At 40.1% G+C, this 18,139-nt stretch overlaps 1 protein-coding gene across 4 annotated transcripts in view; it reads right to left on the bottom strand.

Moving 5' to 3' along the window:
- The window catches only part of EPG5 (ectopic P-granules 5 autophagy tethering factor), a 134,357-nt gene that overhangs the window by 85,211 nt on the left and 31,007 nt on the right, over nt 1-18,139 (bottom strand). For all 4 annotated transcript variants that reach the window (XM_079941983.1, XM_079941984.1, XM_079941985.1 and 1 more), the window contains exons 11-16: nt 16,278-16,435; nt 15,078-15,232; nt 13,252-13,392; nt 7,766-7,930; nt 5,363-5,482; nt 4,212-4,471 (exon numbers count right to left, since the gene is read on the bottom strand). In XM_079941983.1, the coding sequence (XP_079798109.1) occupies nt 4,212-4,471; nt 5,363-5,482; nt 7,766-7,930; nt 13,252-13,392; nt 15,078-15,232; nt 16,278-16,435 (999 nt within the window). The remainder of the gene's footprint in view (nt 1-4,211; nt 4,472-5,362; nt 5,483-7,765; nt 7,931-13,251; nt 13,393-15,077; nt 15,233-16,277; nt 16,436-18,139) is intronic.

The raw sequence follows: 18,139 nt of genomic DNA, 5'->3' as shown, positions 1-18,139 counted from the left end.
CTGAACGCTGGCAGAAGACCTCAGACCTCCCAAAAGGCAAGGAACCCCCCACGTACCTGGTTAGGGCAAAAGAAAAAACTAAACAGAGACAAAAGGATAGGGACGGGTCCTGCACCAGCGGGAGAGAGCTGTGAAGGAGGAAAAGTGTCCACACACTAGGAAGCCCCTTCGCGGGTGGAGACTTCGGGAGGCGGAGTGGGGGAGCTTGGGAGCCGCGGAGGAGAGCACAGCAACAGGGGTGCGGAGGGCAAAGCGGACAGATTCCAGCGCAGAGGATCGGGCCGACCGGCACTCACCAGCCGAGAGGCTTGTCTGCTCGCCCGCCGGGGCGGGCGGGACTGGGAGCTGAGGCTCCGGCTTTTGTCGGAGCGCCGGGAGAGGACTGAGGTTGGCGGCGTGAACACAGCCTGCAGGGCGTTGGTGCGCCGCGGCTGGCCGGGAGAGAGTCCAGGGAGGGGTCTGGACCTGCCGAAGAGGCAAGAGACTTTTACGTCCCTCTTTGTTTCCTGGTGCACGAGGAGAGGGGATTAAGAACGCTGCTTGAGAGAGCTCCAGGGACGGGCGCGAGCCGCGGCTAAGAGTGCAGAGCCCAGAGACGGACATGGGACGCTAAGGCCGCTGCTGCCGCCGCCAGGAGGCCTGTGTGCGAACACAGGTCACTGGCCACACGCCCTTCCGGGGAGCCTGTGCAGCCCGCCACTGCCAGGGTCCCGGGATCCAGGGACGGCTCCCCGGGAGAGCGCACGGCGCGCCTCAGGCTGCAGCGTCACGCCGGCCTCTGCCGCTGCAGGCCCGCCCCGCACTCCGTGACCCTCCCTACCCCCCGGCCTGGGTGAGCCAGAGCCTCCGAATCAGCGGCTCCTTTAACCTCGTCCTGTCTAAGCAAATAACAGACGCCCTCCGGCGACCTACACGCACAGGCGGGGCCAAATCCAAAGCTGAGCCCCTGGGAACTGTCAGAACAAAGAAGAGAAAGGGAAATCTCTCCCAGCAGCCTCAGAAGCAGCGGATTAAAGCTCCACAATCAACTTGATATACCCTGCATCTGTGGAATACCTGAATAGACAACGAATCATCCCAAATTAAGGAGCCCTGTGGATGAAAGGCTCTTGGTGCTGCAGCCAGGACTCAGTGCTGTGCCTCTGAGGTGGGAGAGCCAACTTCAGGACACTGGTCCACAAGAGGCCTCCCAGCTGCACATAATATCAAACAGCAAAAATCTCCGAGAGATCTCCATCTCAACGCCAGCACCCAGCTTCACTCAACGACCAGCAAGCTACAGTGCTGGACACCCTATGCCAAACAACTAGCAAGACAGGAACACAACCCCACCCATTAGCAGAGAGGCTGCCCAAAATCATAGTAAGTCTACAGACACCCCAAAACACACCACCAGACGTGGACCTGCCCACCAGAAAGACAAGATCCAGCCTCATCCACCAGAACACAGGCACTAGTACCCTCCACCAGGAAGCCTACACAACCCACTGAACCAACCTTAGCCACTGGGGACAGACACCAAAAACAACAGGAACTACGAACCTTCAGCCTGCAAAAAAGGAGACCCCAAACACAGTAAGATAAGCAAAATGAAAAGACAGAAAAACACACAGCAGATGAAGGAGCAAGATAAAAACCCACCAGACCTAACAAATGAAGAGGAAATAGGCAGTCTACCTGAAAAAGAATTCAGAATGATAGTAAGGTTGATCCGAAATCTTGGAGATAGAATGGACAATAGAATGGACAAATTGCAAGAATCAGTTAACAAGGACCTAGAAGAACTAAAGATGAAGCAAGCAACGATGAACAACACAATAAATGAAATTAAAAGTACTCTAGATGGGATCAATAGCAGAATAACTGAGGCAGAAGAACGGATAAGTGACCTGGAAGATAAAATAGTGGAAATAACTACTGCAGAGCAGAATAAAGAAAAAAGAATGAAAAGAACTGAGGACAGCCTCAGAGACCTCTGGGACAACATTAAACGCACCAACATTCGAATTATAGGGGTTCCAGAAGAAGAAGAGAAAAAGAAAGGGACTGAGAAAATATTTGAAGAGATTATAGTTGAAAACTTCCCTAATATGGGAAAAGAAATCGTTAATCAAGTCCAGGAAGCACAGAGAGTCCCATACAGGATAAATCCAAGGAGAAATACGCCAAGACACATATTAATCAAATTGTCAAAAATTAAATACAAAGAAAACATATTAAAAGCAGCAAGGGAAAAACAACAAATAACACACAAGGGAATCCCCATAAGGTTAACAGCTGATCTTTCAGCAGAAACTCTGCAAGCCAGAAGGGAGTGGCAGGACATATTGAAAGTGTTGAAGGAGAAAAACCTGCAACCAAGATTACTCTACCCAGCAAGGATCTCATTCAGATTTGATGGAGAAATTAAAACCTTTACAGACAAGCAAAAGCTGAGAGAGTTCAGCACCACCAAACCAGCTCTACAACAACTGCTAAAGGAACTTCTCTAGGCAAGAAACACAAAAGAAGGAAAGGACCTACAATAACGAACCCAAAACAATTAAGAAAATGGGAATAGGAACACACATATCAATAATTACCTTAAATGTAAATGGACTAAATGCTCCCACCAAAAGACACAGATTGGCTGAATGGATACAAAAACAAGACCCATATATTTGCTGTCTACAAGAGACCCACTTCAGACCTAGAGACACATACAGACTGAAAGTAAGGGGATGGAAAAAGGTATTTCATGCAAATGGAAACCAAAAGAAAGCTGGAGTAGCAATTCTCATATCAGACAAAATAGACTTTAAAACAAAGACTATTAGAAGAGACAAAGAAGGACACTACATAATGATCAAGGGATCGATCCAAGAGGAAGATATAACAATTGTAAATATTTATGCACCCAACATAGGTGCACCTCAATACATAAGGCAAATACTGACAACCATAAAAGGGGAAATCGACAGTAACACATTCATAGTAGGGGACTTTAACACCCCACTTTCACCAATGGACAGATCATCCAAAATGAAAATAAATAAGGAAACACAAGCTTTAAATGATACATTAAACGAGATGGAGTTAATTGATATTTATAGGACATTCCATCCAAAAACAACAGAATACACATTTTTCTCAAGTGCTCATGGAACATTCTCCAGGATAGATCATATCTTGGGTCACAAATCAAGCCTTGGTAAATTTAAGAAAATTGAAATTGTATCAAGTATCTTTTCTGACCACAACGCCATGAGACTAGATATCAATTACAGGAAAAGATCTGTAAAAAATACAAACACATGGAGGCTAAACAATACACTACTTAATAATGAAGTGATCACTGAAGAAATCAAAGAGGAAATCAAAAAATACCTAGAAACAAATGACAATGGAGACACAACGACCCAAAACCTGTGGGATGCAGCAAAAGCAGTTCTAAGGGGGAAGTTTATAGCAATACAAGCCCACCTTAAGAAGCAGGAAACATCTCGAAGAAAGTATCGGCCAAAGATGTTTTAGAAAACTGGATAGGCTAAATAAAATTAATACATTGTAGGAAAATGATCCTTAATGAAAAGGATTTTTAACCAACTGAGAATTCATGCATTCACTTACTTACTGCACCAGATTCAGTCTTCATCACTAGGGATAAAATACCACAAGACAAATATGGTTCCTGAGTCCTAACCTCATAGAATGTCTCCAATAAAATTAAACAGACAACTACGTTATAGTGTGATAAATGCTACAATGGAAGAAACAGACACAGCTATGGGCTCATACAAGAGAGGCACTTGACATGATAAGGCATTTCATCCCCTTGGGTAGGTTTAGGGTTAGCTTCCTTTATACCTGGGAAGGCTGGGTTGGGCTGCCATCACTTTGAACAAAATTCGGTACAAGTGACCAATTATTTTTATTTGATCACTATTCTGAGGAAGAGACTCTGTCTACTGTTGACATAAAAATTCCACGCTGGATGATAGGTATAACTCTCTTGATAATGCAACAAGGTGATTTTCTGTTACAAATCCATGTTATATGAATTTAGGCAGCACTTCCCCATGATAAGCTATTAATCGAGGCTTATTATTTGGCCCTGATTACCCCTAGATAGATTTGATGGAGGCCTCAGACCTTGGGATGTGAAAGATGAGATTCCAGAATCACTGACTACAAGGTTCAGCAACCCTAGAAGTTCAACACAAACACTGTACCTGTGGCCCACGGCCGTCATAGCTAAGGCCAGATAACAGCCAATGGGCATGCCCGCCTTAACAGCCTTCAAGAGAGGATGAAACGTGGGTGACTCTGTCACTTCAGGCACAGTGCTGGAGAACAGAAGAGTTGCACAATTCTGCTGTATTCCATAATCATTTTTGTGCAGTTTTAACCTCAAGATCAAGTTCCAGGCCCATTGGTTAAATGAGGTCTCAGGTGTCTCTCCATATCGAACAATACTGGCCAAATATGAAACCTAAAACAATTATTTATTTGAAACCACATTAGTCACATACACATTAAATCAGTAAGCTCACCCACCCATCTCTTTTTGTGATCAACAATGCCGTCAAAAGAAAGGACATAGGGCCTCCCTGGTGGCGCAGCGGTTGGGAGTCCGCCTGCCGATGCAGGGGACACGGGCTCATGCCCCAATCCGGGAAGATCCCACATGCCGCGGAGCGGCTGGGCCCGTGAGCCATGGCCGCTGAGCCTGCGCGTCCGGAGCCCGTGCTCCGCAACGAGAGAGGCGGAGAGGCCACAACCGTGAGAGGCCGGCGTACCAAAAAAAAAAAAAAAAAAAAAGGACATAATGCTTACTGGTACTCCGTGTTTACAGCGCTAAATTAAAGCAGTTTCTCACTCACAGCTGACTTCTGATTATTTGCTAGTCACTTTGTGAACCTGATCTGGGTCTGCTCAAGCAAGAGTAATAATATGAAAGTTGGTATGCAACAAATCATGTGCTGGTAAAAAAATTTAACAACCAGTTGGAGCATGGAGGCCGATTTATAAGGGTTTGCCCACTTTGGTAGCATAAAAACTCCCACCATGGTCAACTTCAAGCCACCAGCAGGTTAACAATCAGACCTGCAAAGTTCCTAAAAATGTAACAATCAGTTCTCCAAGCCGGTATGAGCCAGCACCAGCACACCGCTGTAGCTCAACTCAAATTCCGTAATACTAAAATGGTCATATGGAGGCTACTTCTTAAAGAAAAATCTTTCTCCAACCACAGAACTCAATTTCAATATCTTAAATTGCCAGAAATGTTCTTAGGAAACCTAAGGGTAAATATTGTAACTTTATCCACCCAGGTCATTTATCATAAAGGTTTACGTCCTCAATACATAAAAGAAGGAAATACCTGCTTCATACTTTCAGAAAGAAACCCAGCATACGGCTTCTGTGCAAGGTACTTCTGGTACGCCTCAAGAATCATTAAAGCTACTTCAGCATGGACTGCTTGATCCAGATGAAGAGTCCCCTTTTAAAGAGAAAAATCATCACAAACATGTCATCTTGATTTTTTTTGGTTATACCTTTGAACTAAAAGATTAGTCAGGATAGTAAAAAAGAACCTTGGATGCAGAAGTTTAATTTTCCAAAGCTCACACCCCCTAACAATGAAATTATAAAATGACAATAGGAAAAAGAATTGAAATCTTTAAAGAACCACTACACTGCACCAGTTAGGTGTGAGCCCGAGTCATCCCCAATCCCAGTCATAAAAGGTATCTTTGAATGCAACCCCCAACCCCCACCCTAAAATCTCCATAAATACTTTGGGTTACAAGTTTAAGGGCATTGTTAAGAACCAGGAAGATGTTGAATTATTATTAACTAAACAGAAAGATACTTAATAATTTAAGTCTACATTCCCTTTTCTTGTTCTGTCATCAGTGAAAATAAAAAAAATACTCAACAGCACAGGTAAAATACTCCTTCAGGAACTTGAAGTTGCCTACCAAATTTCCCACCCAATCTTCCTTTACAGCCTGAAGAAATACATGCCCTAAGCCTCCGAGAGAAGAGCACTTTCCGAACGCTAACAAAAGAACAAGGAGAGGGCTTCCCTGGTGGCGCAGTGGTTAAGAATACGCCTGCCAACGCAGGGGATACAGGTTCGAGCCCTGGTCTGGGAAGATCCCACATGCCGCGGAGCAACTAAGCCCGTGCGCCACAACTACTGAGCCTGCGCTCTAGAGCCCACGTGCCACAACTACTGAGCCCGTGTGCCACAACTACTGAAGCCCGCATGCCTAGAGCCTGTGCTCCGCAACAAGAGAAGCCACTGCAATGAGAAGCCTGCGCACGGCAACGAAGAGTAGTCCCCACTCGCCACAACTAGAGAAAGCCCGTGCACAGCAACGAAGACCAAAGGCAGCCCAAAATAAATAAATAAAATAAATAAATTTATTTATTAAAAAAAAAGAGTTGCTACTTTAAATGAACGAGGAGACACTCGAGGAGACCGTGCATGCAGCTCTCTGGAAGAGGGGGGCTGGGGCTTCTGTTCACAAGTCAGAGAAGGCGAAGGTGGAGAAGAGCCCCTTGCAGCTCTCACCCACCAGCACTTGAGTGAGAAAAGACCCCGATGAGACCATGAGCAGACAAGGTGGTCAGGGACACCCTGGAGGAAAAGCTCCCTGGTTTCAGTTTCCTCATCTGTACAACAGGGGTCATGTTCATGCCAAGCACACAAGACGGCTGAGAGGACTAGATGACTCGCTCAGAACAAAAGCTGGCAGATAGTTAGAGAGGGCTGAGTTCTCTTCCATTTTCCCTTTAAAATGTTTAAACATTCTGATCAAGAAGCTAACTAATGAGGCCTAGGGTAAGAAGGCAGAAAGATCTTAACAGTCAAAATGCCTTGATATTGCATCTTTGGAGACATATGATAGGTAGCAAACTCTTAATAACAATAAACTATTATGAACAAAAACTACCACCACTAAGACCTTAACATGTGCCTAGAACTGTCCTCAATGTTTTACGTGTCCTAGCTTGCTGAAACCTTACAACAGCCCTCTGAGGTAAGCCTGTTAATGTGAATGCTTACAGATGAGCAACTGAGGCCTAGAGAGTTCAGGAAGCTTGCTCAGGGTCACACAGCCAGGAGGTGGCAGAGCTGGGATCAGAACCCAGGCAGGCTGGCTCAGAGCTCAGGCTCTTAACCAGTACACAGTGTTTCGGAAGACAAGTCTGGCAATGACACACAATACAAAATGTACAAGGAGGGCTTCCCTGGTGGTGCAGTGGTTGAGAGTCCGCCTGCCGATGCAGGGGACGTGGGTTCGTGCCCCGGTCCGGGAAGATCCCGCATGCCGCGGAGGGGCTGGGCCCGTGAGCCATGGCCGCTAAGCCTGCGCGTCCGGAGCCTGTGCTCCGCAACGGGAGAGGCCACAACAGTGAGAGGCCCGCGTACCGCAAAAAAAAAAAAAAAAAAAAAAAAGTACAAGGAAAAAGGACCAGAGTTAAGAGTGGCAATTAGGAGGAACTGCAGTAAATATCCAGAAATAAAACAACAGAAACAAATGATCCAAGGAAAAAGGGAAGAATTTTCAGTGTGGAGCAATTTATCTTCACTTACAGGATGCTCACTCTGCAAAACAGAACTAATTAGAGAAGATCCTAAACTCTGATGCAGCTAAAAGAATTTGCAGACCTTGCAAATGATACTCAAAAATGTTAATGTTTTGAGAAAATGTTTCTTTGAAACTGATGTGTGTGGACCCTCCAGTCTCTAGGGAACGGTTTTAATACATACCTGTTCGCCAAATCCCCAATTTAGTCCTTCTAGAATAACACAGGCCAATTTATTCTTCACCGTTGTCAGGTTGTAATTGAATAACCAATCCCGAATCACAGCTATCTCGGAGGCAGAAGGTCGCCAAAGATACAAAGGTAGTTCTTTAAACAAGTATAAAGAAACCTTATTTAAAAGAAAATGATAATAATTAAAATCAAGACTTAAGGACAATCCTGTATTACTACAATACTATATTATTAAAGTGCTTACAAAATTTTTCTCCAAAAGGAAGTGGGGTTTTGCTTTTTAGACAGTGAAATGAACAACCAAATCAAATGAATATTAAAACTAATGATACACCAAAAGCACATTTTGCAATCCTTTGTAAAGGTCAAGCTTTTTTTCGTATGTAAACTGGTACACTTCCATTAAAAAAAATCACCATAGTAAGATCCAAATTTAAAGTCATGATAAATCAGTGGAAAGTCATTCATTTTACAAAAAGACTTAGCACTTTAAATAATTATTTCTTCTACATCATTTAAAAAATTATTTCTATTAGCTTCAAAGCATTCTAGGAATAAAAAAGCATTCTAGGAAGAAGATACAAGGAGTGGATGGGGGTAAAGATGAAACAAGATCAACCAAGAGTTGGTATTTGTTGAAACTGGATGATAGGTACATAGCAATTCATTATATTGTTCTCTACTTTTTATATATTTGAAAGATTATATAATAAAAGCTTTTTAAAATCCTGTACAAAAAGTCCATAGCACCACTTTTAAATAACATATCCATGTGCAAATTAAGATAAATCTGGGTTCACTTAATACAGTTTGGTTTAAGTAAGACTAATCAGAAGAGCAGTTCATAAATAATGTCTAGAATAGTGCTGTCCAATGGAAATCTAATGCAAACCACACGTGTAATTTTTATTTTTCTAATAGCTATTTTTAAAAGTCAAAAGAAATAAGTAAAATTAATTTTAACAATATATATCATTCAATCCAGTATGTCCAAAATAGTATTCCAACATGTAGTCATCACAAAAGATTACTGAGATACGTTATTCTTTTGTTCATACTAAGCCTTGGAAACCCAGTGAGTGTTTTACACTTCCAGCACATCATAATTTGGATGAGCCACATTACAAGGGTCTATAGTCACATATGCCTGGTGGTTACTGTATTGGACAATTCAGCTCTAGAACATATAACCAAGCATTTTTTAGGTTCCTGCACTACTCCAAATTGGAGGCAAAACAAAATTTGAAAGAACGGGAAAAAAAATTTGAAAGACGAGTAGAACGAATGAATTTTAAAAAGATCCTTTCTTTCCTTTGCATGTGTAGTGTGTGTGTGCAGTTAGCTAAATTTTCAGAAGGATTTGTCAATAAAGGTCTTGAATATGCTGAATAAAATGGTAAACTAGCAATCTAACAAATAGAAAAATACTTCTTTAGCCTGTAAGCATCTGACAAAAAGAACAAAATAATGGTACTAGAACAATGAGTATAGCAATGAGATCTGTCCAGAAAACCAACTATCCCCAGCTACACAAAATAATGGTATAGGGGCTTCCCTGATGGCGCAGTGGTTGAGAGTCCGCCTGCCGACGCAGGGGATACGGGTTCGTGCCCCGGTCCGGGAAGATGCCACATGCCGCAGAGCGGCTGGGCCCGTGAGCCATGGCCGCTGCGCCTGCGCGTCCGGAGCCTGTGCTCCGCAATGGGAGAGGCCACAACAGTGAAAGGCCCGCGTACCGCAAAAAAAATAAATAAATAACGGTATAGCATATATCTACACATCAAGAATAAAAGTGAAGCTACCAAGAAAGATCTCAGGGACATTAAAATGGGAACATTACAAAAACTCTTTGCCAGTAAATTCAACTAGTTAGATGAAATGGAAAAATCCCTTTAAAAACATAAATATATGTATATGTATAGCTGATTCACTTTGTTATAAAGCAGAAACTAACACACCATTGTAAAGCAATTATACTCCAATAAAGATGTTTTAAATAAAAACAAACATAACTTAACCAATTGACTCAGAAAAAAATAAAAATCTGTATCTGTTTAAAATTTTGAATTCGTTATCAAAACACGAAGAAAACCCTAGGCCCAGATGATTTCACTGGTAAACTCTATCAAACATTCAAGGAAGAATTATAACAATCTTACAAAAATTCTTCCAAAAAACAGAAGAGGAGGAAATGCTTCCCAACTCGTGTTACAAGGCCAACATGACCCTAAATCCAAAACCTAACAAAGATATAACAAGAAAATAAAATTACAGATCAATATCTGTCATGAATATATATGCAAAAACCCTCAAGAAAAAATATTATCAAATTGAACCTAACAATACATAAAAAGAATAATATATCATGATCAAGTGGTTTTTATTTCAGGAAACAATGATGGTTCAACATGTGAAAACCAGTCAATGTAATTCACCACATTAACAGAAAAAAGGATAAAAATCATATGACCACCTCAATGGATGAAGAAAAAACAAGTAAATACCCATTCATGGAAAAAAAAAAATTCAGCAAACTGGAAGTAGAAATTTCTCAGCCTACCAGAGAGTATAAATGAAAAACCTACAGCTAGCATTATACTTAATGGTGAACTTTGGAACCCTTTCTACTATGATAAAGAACAAGACAAGGATGTCCACTTTTACTAACTCTATTCCATATTGTAATGAAAAGCCTAGTGCATTCAATAAGGCAAAAAAAGAAATGATTAAAAAGAAAGAATCCTAATAAGAATTCCCAACAAAACAGAATTTAAAGAGTGTATTTTAAAATATATTTATGCTTTCACTGAAAGTCAGAAGATCGCTAATTTTACCTGAAGAGGATGTTAGGAAGATGCATGAATTTCACTAACTAAAGTAGAATGTCCTCTGAAGTGAACCCATGTTTCAAATTATAAAAAAGACCAATAGGAAAATATGTTATCCATTTGCAGGTTGTCATCAAAACTTACCTGAGTTCTTTCCTTTGAGATGTCCCCAAAGGCTTGGTCCTTATCAACAACTATTCCTAACCCAGAGCAATACCCACACATCTACAAATAGCACAAAGGATTGTTCCTCTCCTGCTGGGCCTCCAGAAAAAGTTACCTTCAGACACACCCCAGGTGTGTCAATGAATATTTAGGTCCACAGCCACAGCTCATTCCCAGGCTCTGGAGCTAGGAGCTGATTTCAGACTAGCCCAAGGTCAAAGCAAAAATATTCAAAGCCATCTTGTTCATCTGAAGGCAAGGGGGCTTGAATAAGTTCCTCCAAAAATGTCAGCAAGTTCACAGAACACAAAGGAACCATATATTTAAACAGAGAGTGGGGGCATCTTTTAAAAGATGTGCTCTAAAAAACCTTATGGGTCTAATTTGTACACTCACTGTTAAGAATATTTCTGGGCACAATTTATTACTAAAAGTATTATGACCTAATTAAAAATGTAAGTGTGGCCAAACCCAGAAAAACACTTGTCAGAAAAAGGTCATGAACTCAATCAAACTGAAAGAATCATATGACCCACTGTAGACGTCTTTGGAAATCATTCCATTAGATGATCACTAAAAAAGGAGCAACCAAAAACTTGCTGTTTGCAAATGAAAACCCCTTCACCTCAATATAATTGTATCCCAGTGGGATACAATGTTTACTTAAATAGAAAAAGTACCATGTACCGCTGCTATGGAAAACAGTATGGTGTTTCCTCAAAAAATTAAAAATAGAATTAACATATGAACCAGCAATTCTACTTCTGAGTACATACCCAAAAGAATTTAAAGCAGAGTCTCAAAGAGACATTTGTACACTCATGTTCATTGCAGCATAATTCAAATAGCGAAAAGATAGAAGCAACCCAAGTTCCATCAGCAGATGAATGGATAAACAAAATGTGGTATATACATACAATAGAATATTATTCAGGCTTAAAAACGGAAGAAATTCTGACACATGTTATAACATGCATGAACCTTGAGGTCATAATACTAAGTGAAAGAAGCCATACAGAAAGGAACAAATACTGTATGATTCCACTTCTATGAGGTACCTAGAGTAGTCAAACTCAAAGAGACAGAAAGTAGAGTACTGGCTGCCAGGAGCTGGGAGGGAATGGGGAGTTAGTTTTTAATGGGTACAGAGTTTCAGTTTTACAAGATGAAAGAGTTCTGTGGATGGATGGTGGTGACGGTAGGTAACAAAACAATGTGAGCGTACTTAATGCCATTTAACTGAAAAATGGTTAATACCGTGTGTTTCATGTTGTGTATAATTTACCACAATTAAATTTCTTTTAATGTAAAAATATATATATACTTTGCCAAGTAAAGCATTATATATCATGTATTCTTCATTTAGAAAAAAATATGTCTCATAAACCAATCTGTCACTGAATCTGCTCACTCATGAATGTGATGAAGTATTAGTAGTTATCAGTCATCTATCCTACAGGGATGATGCAGTGACTATAAGATGGAAAGGCCCTGTGCAAACATAAGCCCAGAGAAAGACACTATAACTTCAAACTTTCCTCCTGAAGTTATGACACATGACCACCTGCCGTCAGAAAAATTCATTCATTACAGCCTTATTATAGATGATGAAGAAAATCTTCAGTAAATGTATGTTTTTAAAAATGATACACTCATACAGTACTATTTGGCCATGGATGAACCTGGAAAACATTATGCTAAGTGAAAGAAGCCAGTCACAAATGACCACATATTTTGTGATTCCATTTATATAAAATGTCCAGAATAGGTAAATCTATAGAGACAAAGTAGACTGTGGTTGCTCAGGGCTGGAAGGGATGGAAGTCTGACAGCTAAATGGTATGTGGTTTCTTTCTGAGGTGATGAAAATGTTCTAAAAATAACTGTGGTGATAGTTACACATATATGTGAATATACTAAAAACCACTGACTTGTACACTTTAAAGAGGTGAATTGTATGGTATGTGAATTATATCACAATAAAGTTGTTTTTAAAAACTACACAAAGATTACAAAAGGGATTGTGACAAATGACAGAACTAAACGATATACATCCAGCTCAACTTAAATTACTTCTAATTTTGTTTTTGATTGATTTAAAGCAAGGCTTCTTTCTAAATCAGAGTTGTTTCTTCCAAGACAAAAACATAAGAATTATGAAGGCAAAACAAAACTATGAAATAAAAACTATGAATTAACTATAAGCTATAATTAAAGTACAAACCTGTTACTGAAGGAGGTGGGAAAGTCACTTTGAGGAGATTAAGAGAAACAACCCACAGTTTTTTATAAGCAGCGGCCAACCCCAAGCAGGCACAGTGAACCTGAGACACAATAAATGTTTTCTTCACCCTGTTGTGCCCGTGTGACTCAGTCATCCCAACGACCTTACTATTTTTCCCACTGCTCCAATACTCTAGGGTTTAAATGAACAAACAAACAACAAAAAAAACAGAAACAACACAAACAAAATCAGTGTTCTTACCATTCCAACCTGGTCAATGGTGTCTTGAACTCTATCCAGAAGGACAGAAATTATCTCAGGGTGAACAGCTGTGATGGCCCCTAAAAGCTCTCGACCAACCTTTGAAAAAGTTTCTCTGGTGGACAGGGTGACATAAGATACCTAAAGTAGGAGGGGGTGAAGATGGCATTTTTAATACCAATTTATCAATAAAAAAACCTTTCCATACTTTATTTAGGAGGTTTTCAAGTAAAGTAGAAAGAATCTCAGATGAAGCCTTGGCTCACACCATGTACAAAAAGATGTCAAAACTTCAGAGAGCACAACTTCGGAGAGCAGACTGTCTGGAAGGTGGGGGAAGAGGGCATGGAGGGGAAAAGCAACTGTTTGACAATGACTTTAAGTGCTCGATTCAGAAAGCACTCCCAGAGTCCTCAGAGCAATTAAGTAATCCCTCCATACTAAAACTTTTCTAAATTTGAGGAAACCAATAACATGATGAAAATCAGAACGCATTTCATGGAAATACCTACTCTCTCTCTAAAAAAAAAAAAAAATGAGATCCTCAATTACAAGAGCTTCTAAAATATCAATGTTTACCAACTCTTCTTAAACAATGGGTTCGAAACTACAGGTTACAATCCAATCATGCCAATGGCCAGCAGTTTTTGTTTTTTTTTAATACAATGGAAGGGAACAGAAAAATAAGAGAGTAGAATAAAACAGAACAGAAAAATATGAGAGTGCATCACAGTAAGATTAAGTATTGCTTCAATTTCACATATGTGTGTACACACACACACAGAGGATCAGAATGTAGTTTTTACTGTGAGGACTGGTCAAAACACTTGAAATATCATTCAAGAGCATAAATATTACTTTAGCAATGGATCTTGAGAACGCCATTCAACATACGTGAAAATATACATCCTCCTCTCAATTTTTACAGACAATGAAGATAGTTTGGAATTCCAGATCCATCTAGGCCTTAATCTCATGCATGGTTACAAAGTACAAGAATAGGAACAGCTTAATAGGATATTTGATCCTGGTAAAGAACTTTAGATTACCCAGTTCTGTCATTCTCAAACTGGAGTATTGAGGGGAATGATAATAAATCTTCAAACATAATTTTACTTAGATTTGGAGGAAATTTTTTTACCAAGATAAACAGATAAATGACAGCCTACAGTGAAAATGTGTATTTAAAAATATATATATATATATAAAACTCCAAATAATGTTTTGGTAACCATGTGAGTTATGTCCCTCAACTCATGGGGTCCAAAGTTCACTCTCTTCCACTGTTAGGGATGGCTCAGTGAAAAAGTGAAGAAAGTGAGGATCTCATCCCAGCCTATCATTTTACAGATGAAGAAACTGAAGCCCAGAGAGGTAAGGTGTCTTTTATGATGTGAGATAGACAATGAGCAGCAGAGCTAAAACAAAGCCAGATCGTTTAACTCTAGGTTCAGTACTATTTCCACCATCTCATTTAAATTGGCTGGGAAGCCAGGTTTCCATGTTCCTCGCAGGGTCAGAGGAGTGGAAATGAGGGGGGCAGGTCCGGGGCAGGGGGAGAGAAAAGTATAGAAACTACAAATGTCAGGCAGTGCCAGACTGTCTGTTCCTTACCAAAACTCATACATCAAATGACAAGAGATAGCAGGGGGAAATGGAATGGGTGTGATTCATATTTTTGGTACTCCTTAGAAATGATCTCCTTCCACAAGTGCAGACAATACAAGATTGTCACATTTTTTTTAAAAGCAATCCCAAAAGAATCAATGGATGGACAATCCAAAAGAAAATCTTTTTAGCTGATTTCTAAAACTTAATATTCTAACCTCATATATCTCCAGAACAATAATTTTTATGAAGTCTTCATCCACATTGGTTCTTCTGGCCTGAGCCATCTGAGCAAAAGTAGTTAGAAGGCAAATCTCTTCCGAGCTATTCATGGAAGAAAGACACTTCTCAAAGTTCACAAAATGTTCTGGGTCTATAAGTTCAAGAAAATTAAAGTGGGGAGAGAATAAACATATATCAAGATATAAAATTAAAAGACTTTAAGAAATATTTAAAGATACCAAACATCTTTGTTCCAGAATGGATTTCTACAGGCATCAGGAAGAAGGCTGGGCCAGATGACATTCCAACTCTAATATAATGTTGCCTCAGGAATATTTAACAAGCTTCTGTTTCCTCATCTGTCTTAAATTTTATTTATCAGATGCTATGTGACTGGTGAAGTGCTCTGTCAACTGCAAAGCACTGCTACTATCACTAGGCAAGACATCCTCAACAGCACACTTAAAGCTACTTGGTAACTGTCAGCCAAATGAATGACAGCCCTATTAATGAAAACTGCAAAGACTAGTAAACTACTCAGTACCAACATGGCATTCCACACAAAAAATATTTGCTTATAAATGGAAATTTGGGGCAAGATATTAGCTATAATCATGACTGAAATACTGATGAATATGATTAACAATATATGTTTTGCCTTTTCCTCAGAGAATGCTCTGTAAGCAATACTACATTTTGTCACTAGAGGGCAGGCTTGATTATCAGCTTTGCCATATATGACAGAAAACTAAATGCTGCAAAGGCAAAGTTGTGTAGAGGGAAGAAACCAGTCTGTTTAAAAAATATATTCCCAATGGAACTTTTCACAGAAAGAAGGCAACAAGCCAACAATTCCTTTCATATGTTTACACATTTAAGAAATCAAAGGTAGTTCATCAAATTTCCAGTATTTTCAAAATAACTCCATGGGGCATTTACCAACCCAATTTTCATTTCCTATCCCCAAATTGGGTTTATAATAGAATTTACTATCCAGAGCATTTGAAGAATAATAGAAATTGGAACCACCATTCTAGTAAGTCAAACGACAGAGCAGTCTTAAATTTCAAAATAATTTCACATGAGTACAGAGTAAAACATCCTCTCTCAGTCCTTCTAAAAGCAAAAAGAATAAAGCCATGAAGAGAAAAGGCACACAAGGTAGGAAAGGTGGATGCTGCATATTTTGGCTGTACCTTGGAGGCGCTTCTTACACTCGGCAGGCAGGAGGGCAGTACAGAGCTTTTCCAGATTCCCGCTCCCCACCTGGTGCATGAGGTAGAAGAGCTTCCAGAGCATCTGAACAGACAGTGTCCCGAAGGGCATTTCCGACATAAACAGCCAAATGCCAAGTCTGCATGTTTTCAGAAAAGCAGGAATAATTTTATGTATCAGTCAACTTCACCATACTGAGAATGTAGACAAAAGAATTCTTAAATCACACTACAGCAATTTTTCTACCATGCTTCAGTCATAAACACCTAGAGAATGGATAACAATAATAGCAAATACACATAAACGCTTAGTCTATGTCAGGCACTGTTCTATCACCACATCATCTATTTCTCAGCTCATTCCATCCTCACTATAACCAAGGCAAGCACTATTATTGACATTATCCCCAATTTACACATGAGGCTACTAGAACACACAGAGGATAATAAGAGGCAGAACTGGGTGTTGAACCAAAGATCCTTTTAACATCCGGGCAACAGAGAGGCTGCTTAGACTGGACGTATGTATGTGTCTGAGCATGCACAGAGGTATATGTGTACACACAGAGACACGTGCAGTTGGGGGCTGGGGGGAGAAGGGGAATCAAAAGCCCTCCATGACTCCTCACTCATCACCAAATGAAGTTCAAACTCCTTCAAGCTCCAAGTTCAAAGGCTTCCACAAAACAGCTCAGACCCATATTCCCAACCACAGCCCTCTCTGCATTCATATAGACCACTCCTGGACAAGCCTGGAGAGAACTCCCCAACTCCAAGCTGCCATCCCTCCATTTGTGAAGCCCTCCCATGATGTCCTCCTCAGCACTATTATGAAATTCTAACCATACTTGACTATGGCATTACCCTTTTATCAGTGTTTCTCACACCACGGTGGGCAGAAAAATCCCCTGAGACTTTGTGGAAAATGCAGAATCCTAAGGCCCACCTAAGAGATTCTGAGTTTGCAGGTCACAGCTGGGGCCCAAGAATCTGTACTTTTTTAGTCACCCCAGATGACTCAGACTCAAGCCGTCCTTAAACCACACATTGAGAAACATAAATGTGTAATTTATGTACACATACTAGTGTACAGCAATTTGAGAGCAGAAACCAAGTCTTTGCATAAACCAGTGTGTAACCCTGAATCTTTTTTTTCATTATCCAGTACCTAAACCAGTATCTCAAAAACAATCAATACTCAATAAATGCTTAATAATATTTTGTTATATGAATTTTATCTCAGGAAAAAAATATAAAAAAGAAAAACAGGGAGGTACTCAAAACTGTTGCTGTATTTTGGGCAAAACTATAATTTAACCAATTATAAATAATGTTTATTAAGAAAAAAAGAAATTAAATAGTGCATGCTTAACCCATGTCTGTGGCCCACCAGGCCACTAGTGGTCCGAACCACCACTGACCTCGACTCTGAAAAGCAACAGCTAGATAACTGAGCCAGAGTTAAAGAAACTTCTCTAAGTTCAAGTGGGTCAGGCTTCTGTCTTATTAAATAATTATCCCAACACCTCACATGGGACTTGATGTTCTTGTATAAAGGATCCCAAAATAATGAGGCCTTAAAAGTAATGTCATAAAACAGTAAATATTTCCAGCTACAAAATTTCCTATATGGCAGACATGAAGTAAGTCTGGCTTAGGTCTTTGTTGTCTATCTTTTGGTTTGGGTTTGTTTTGCTTTAGCTTGGGGGTATAGCTACTGTCAGAAATTTCCACTGGAGTGCCAAATAAATTTAAATTTCATGGCTTTAAATACCTGGTTCTCATATGATGTATTTCTAAAGTAAACTATACTCAAAAACAATAGCTCTCAGCATTTTCAAATT

The sequence above is a fragment of the Stenella coeruleoalba genome, assembly GCF_951394435.1.
Source record: "Stenella coeruleoalba genome assembly, chromosome: 14".
NCBI classification, from domain to species: domain Eukaryota; kingdom Metazoa; phylum Chordata; class Mammalia; order Artiodactyla; family Delphinidae; genus Stenella; species Stenella coeruleoalba.
Note: the sequence above shows the minus strand (reverse complement) of the source record. Positions and strands in the feature narration are given on the sequence as shown.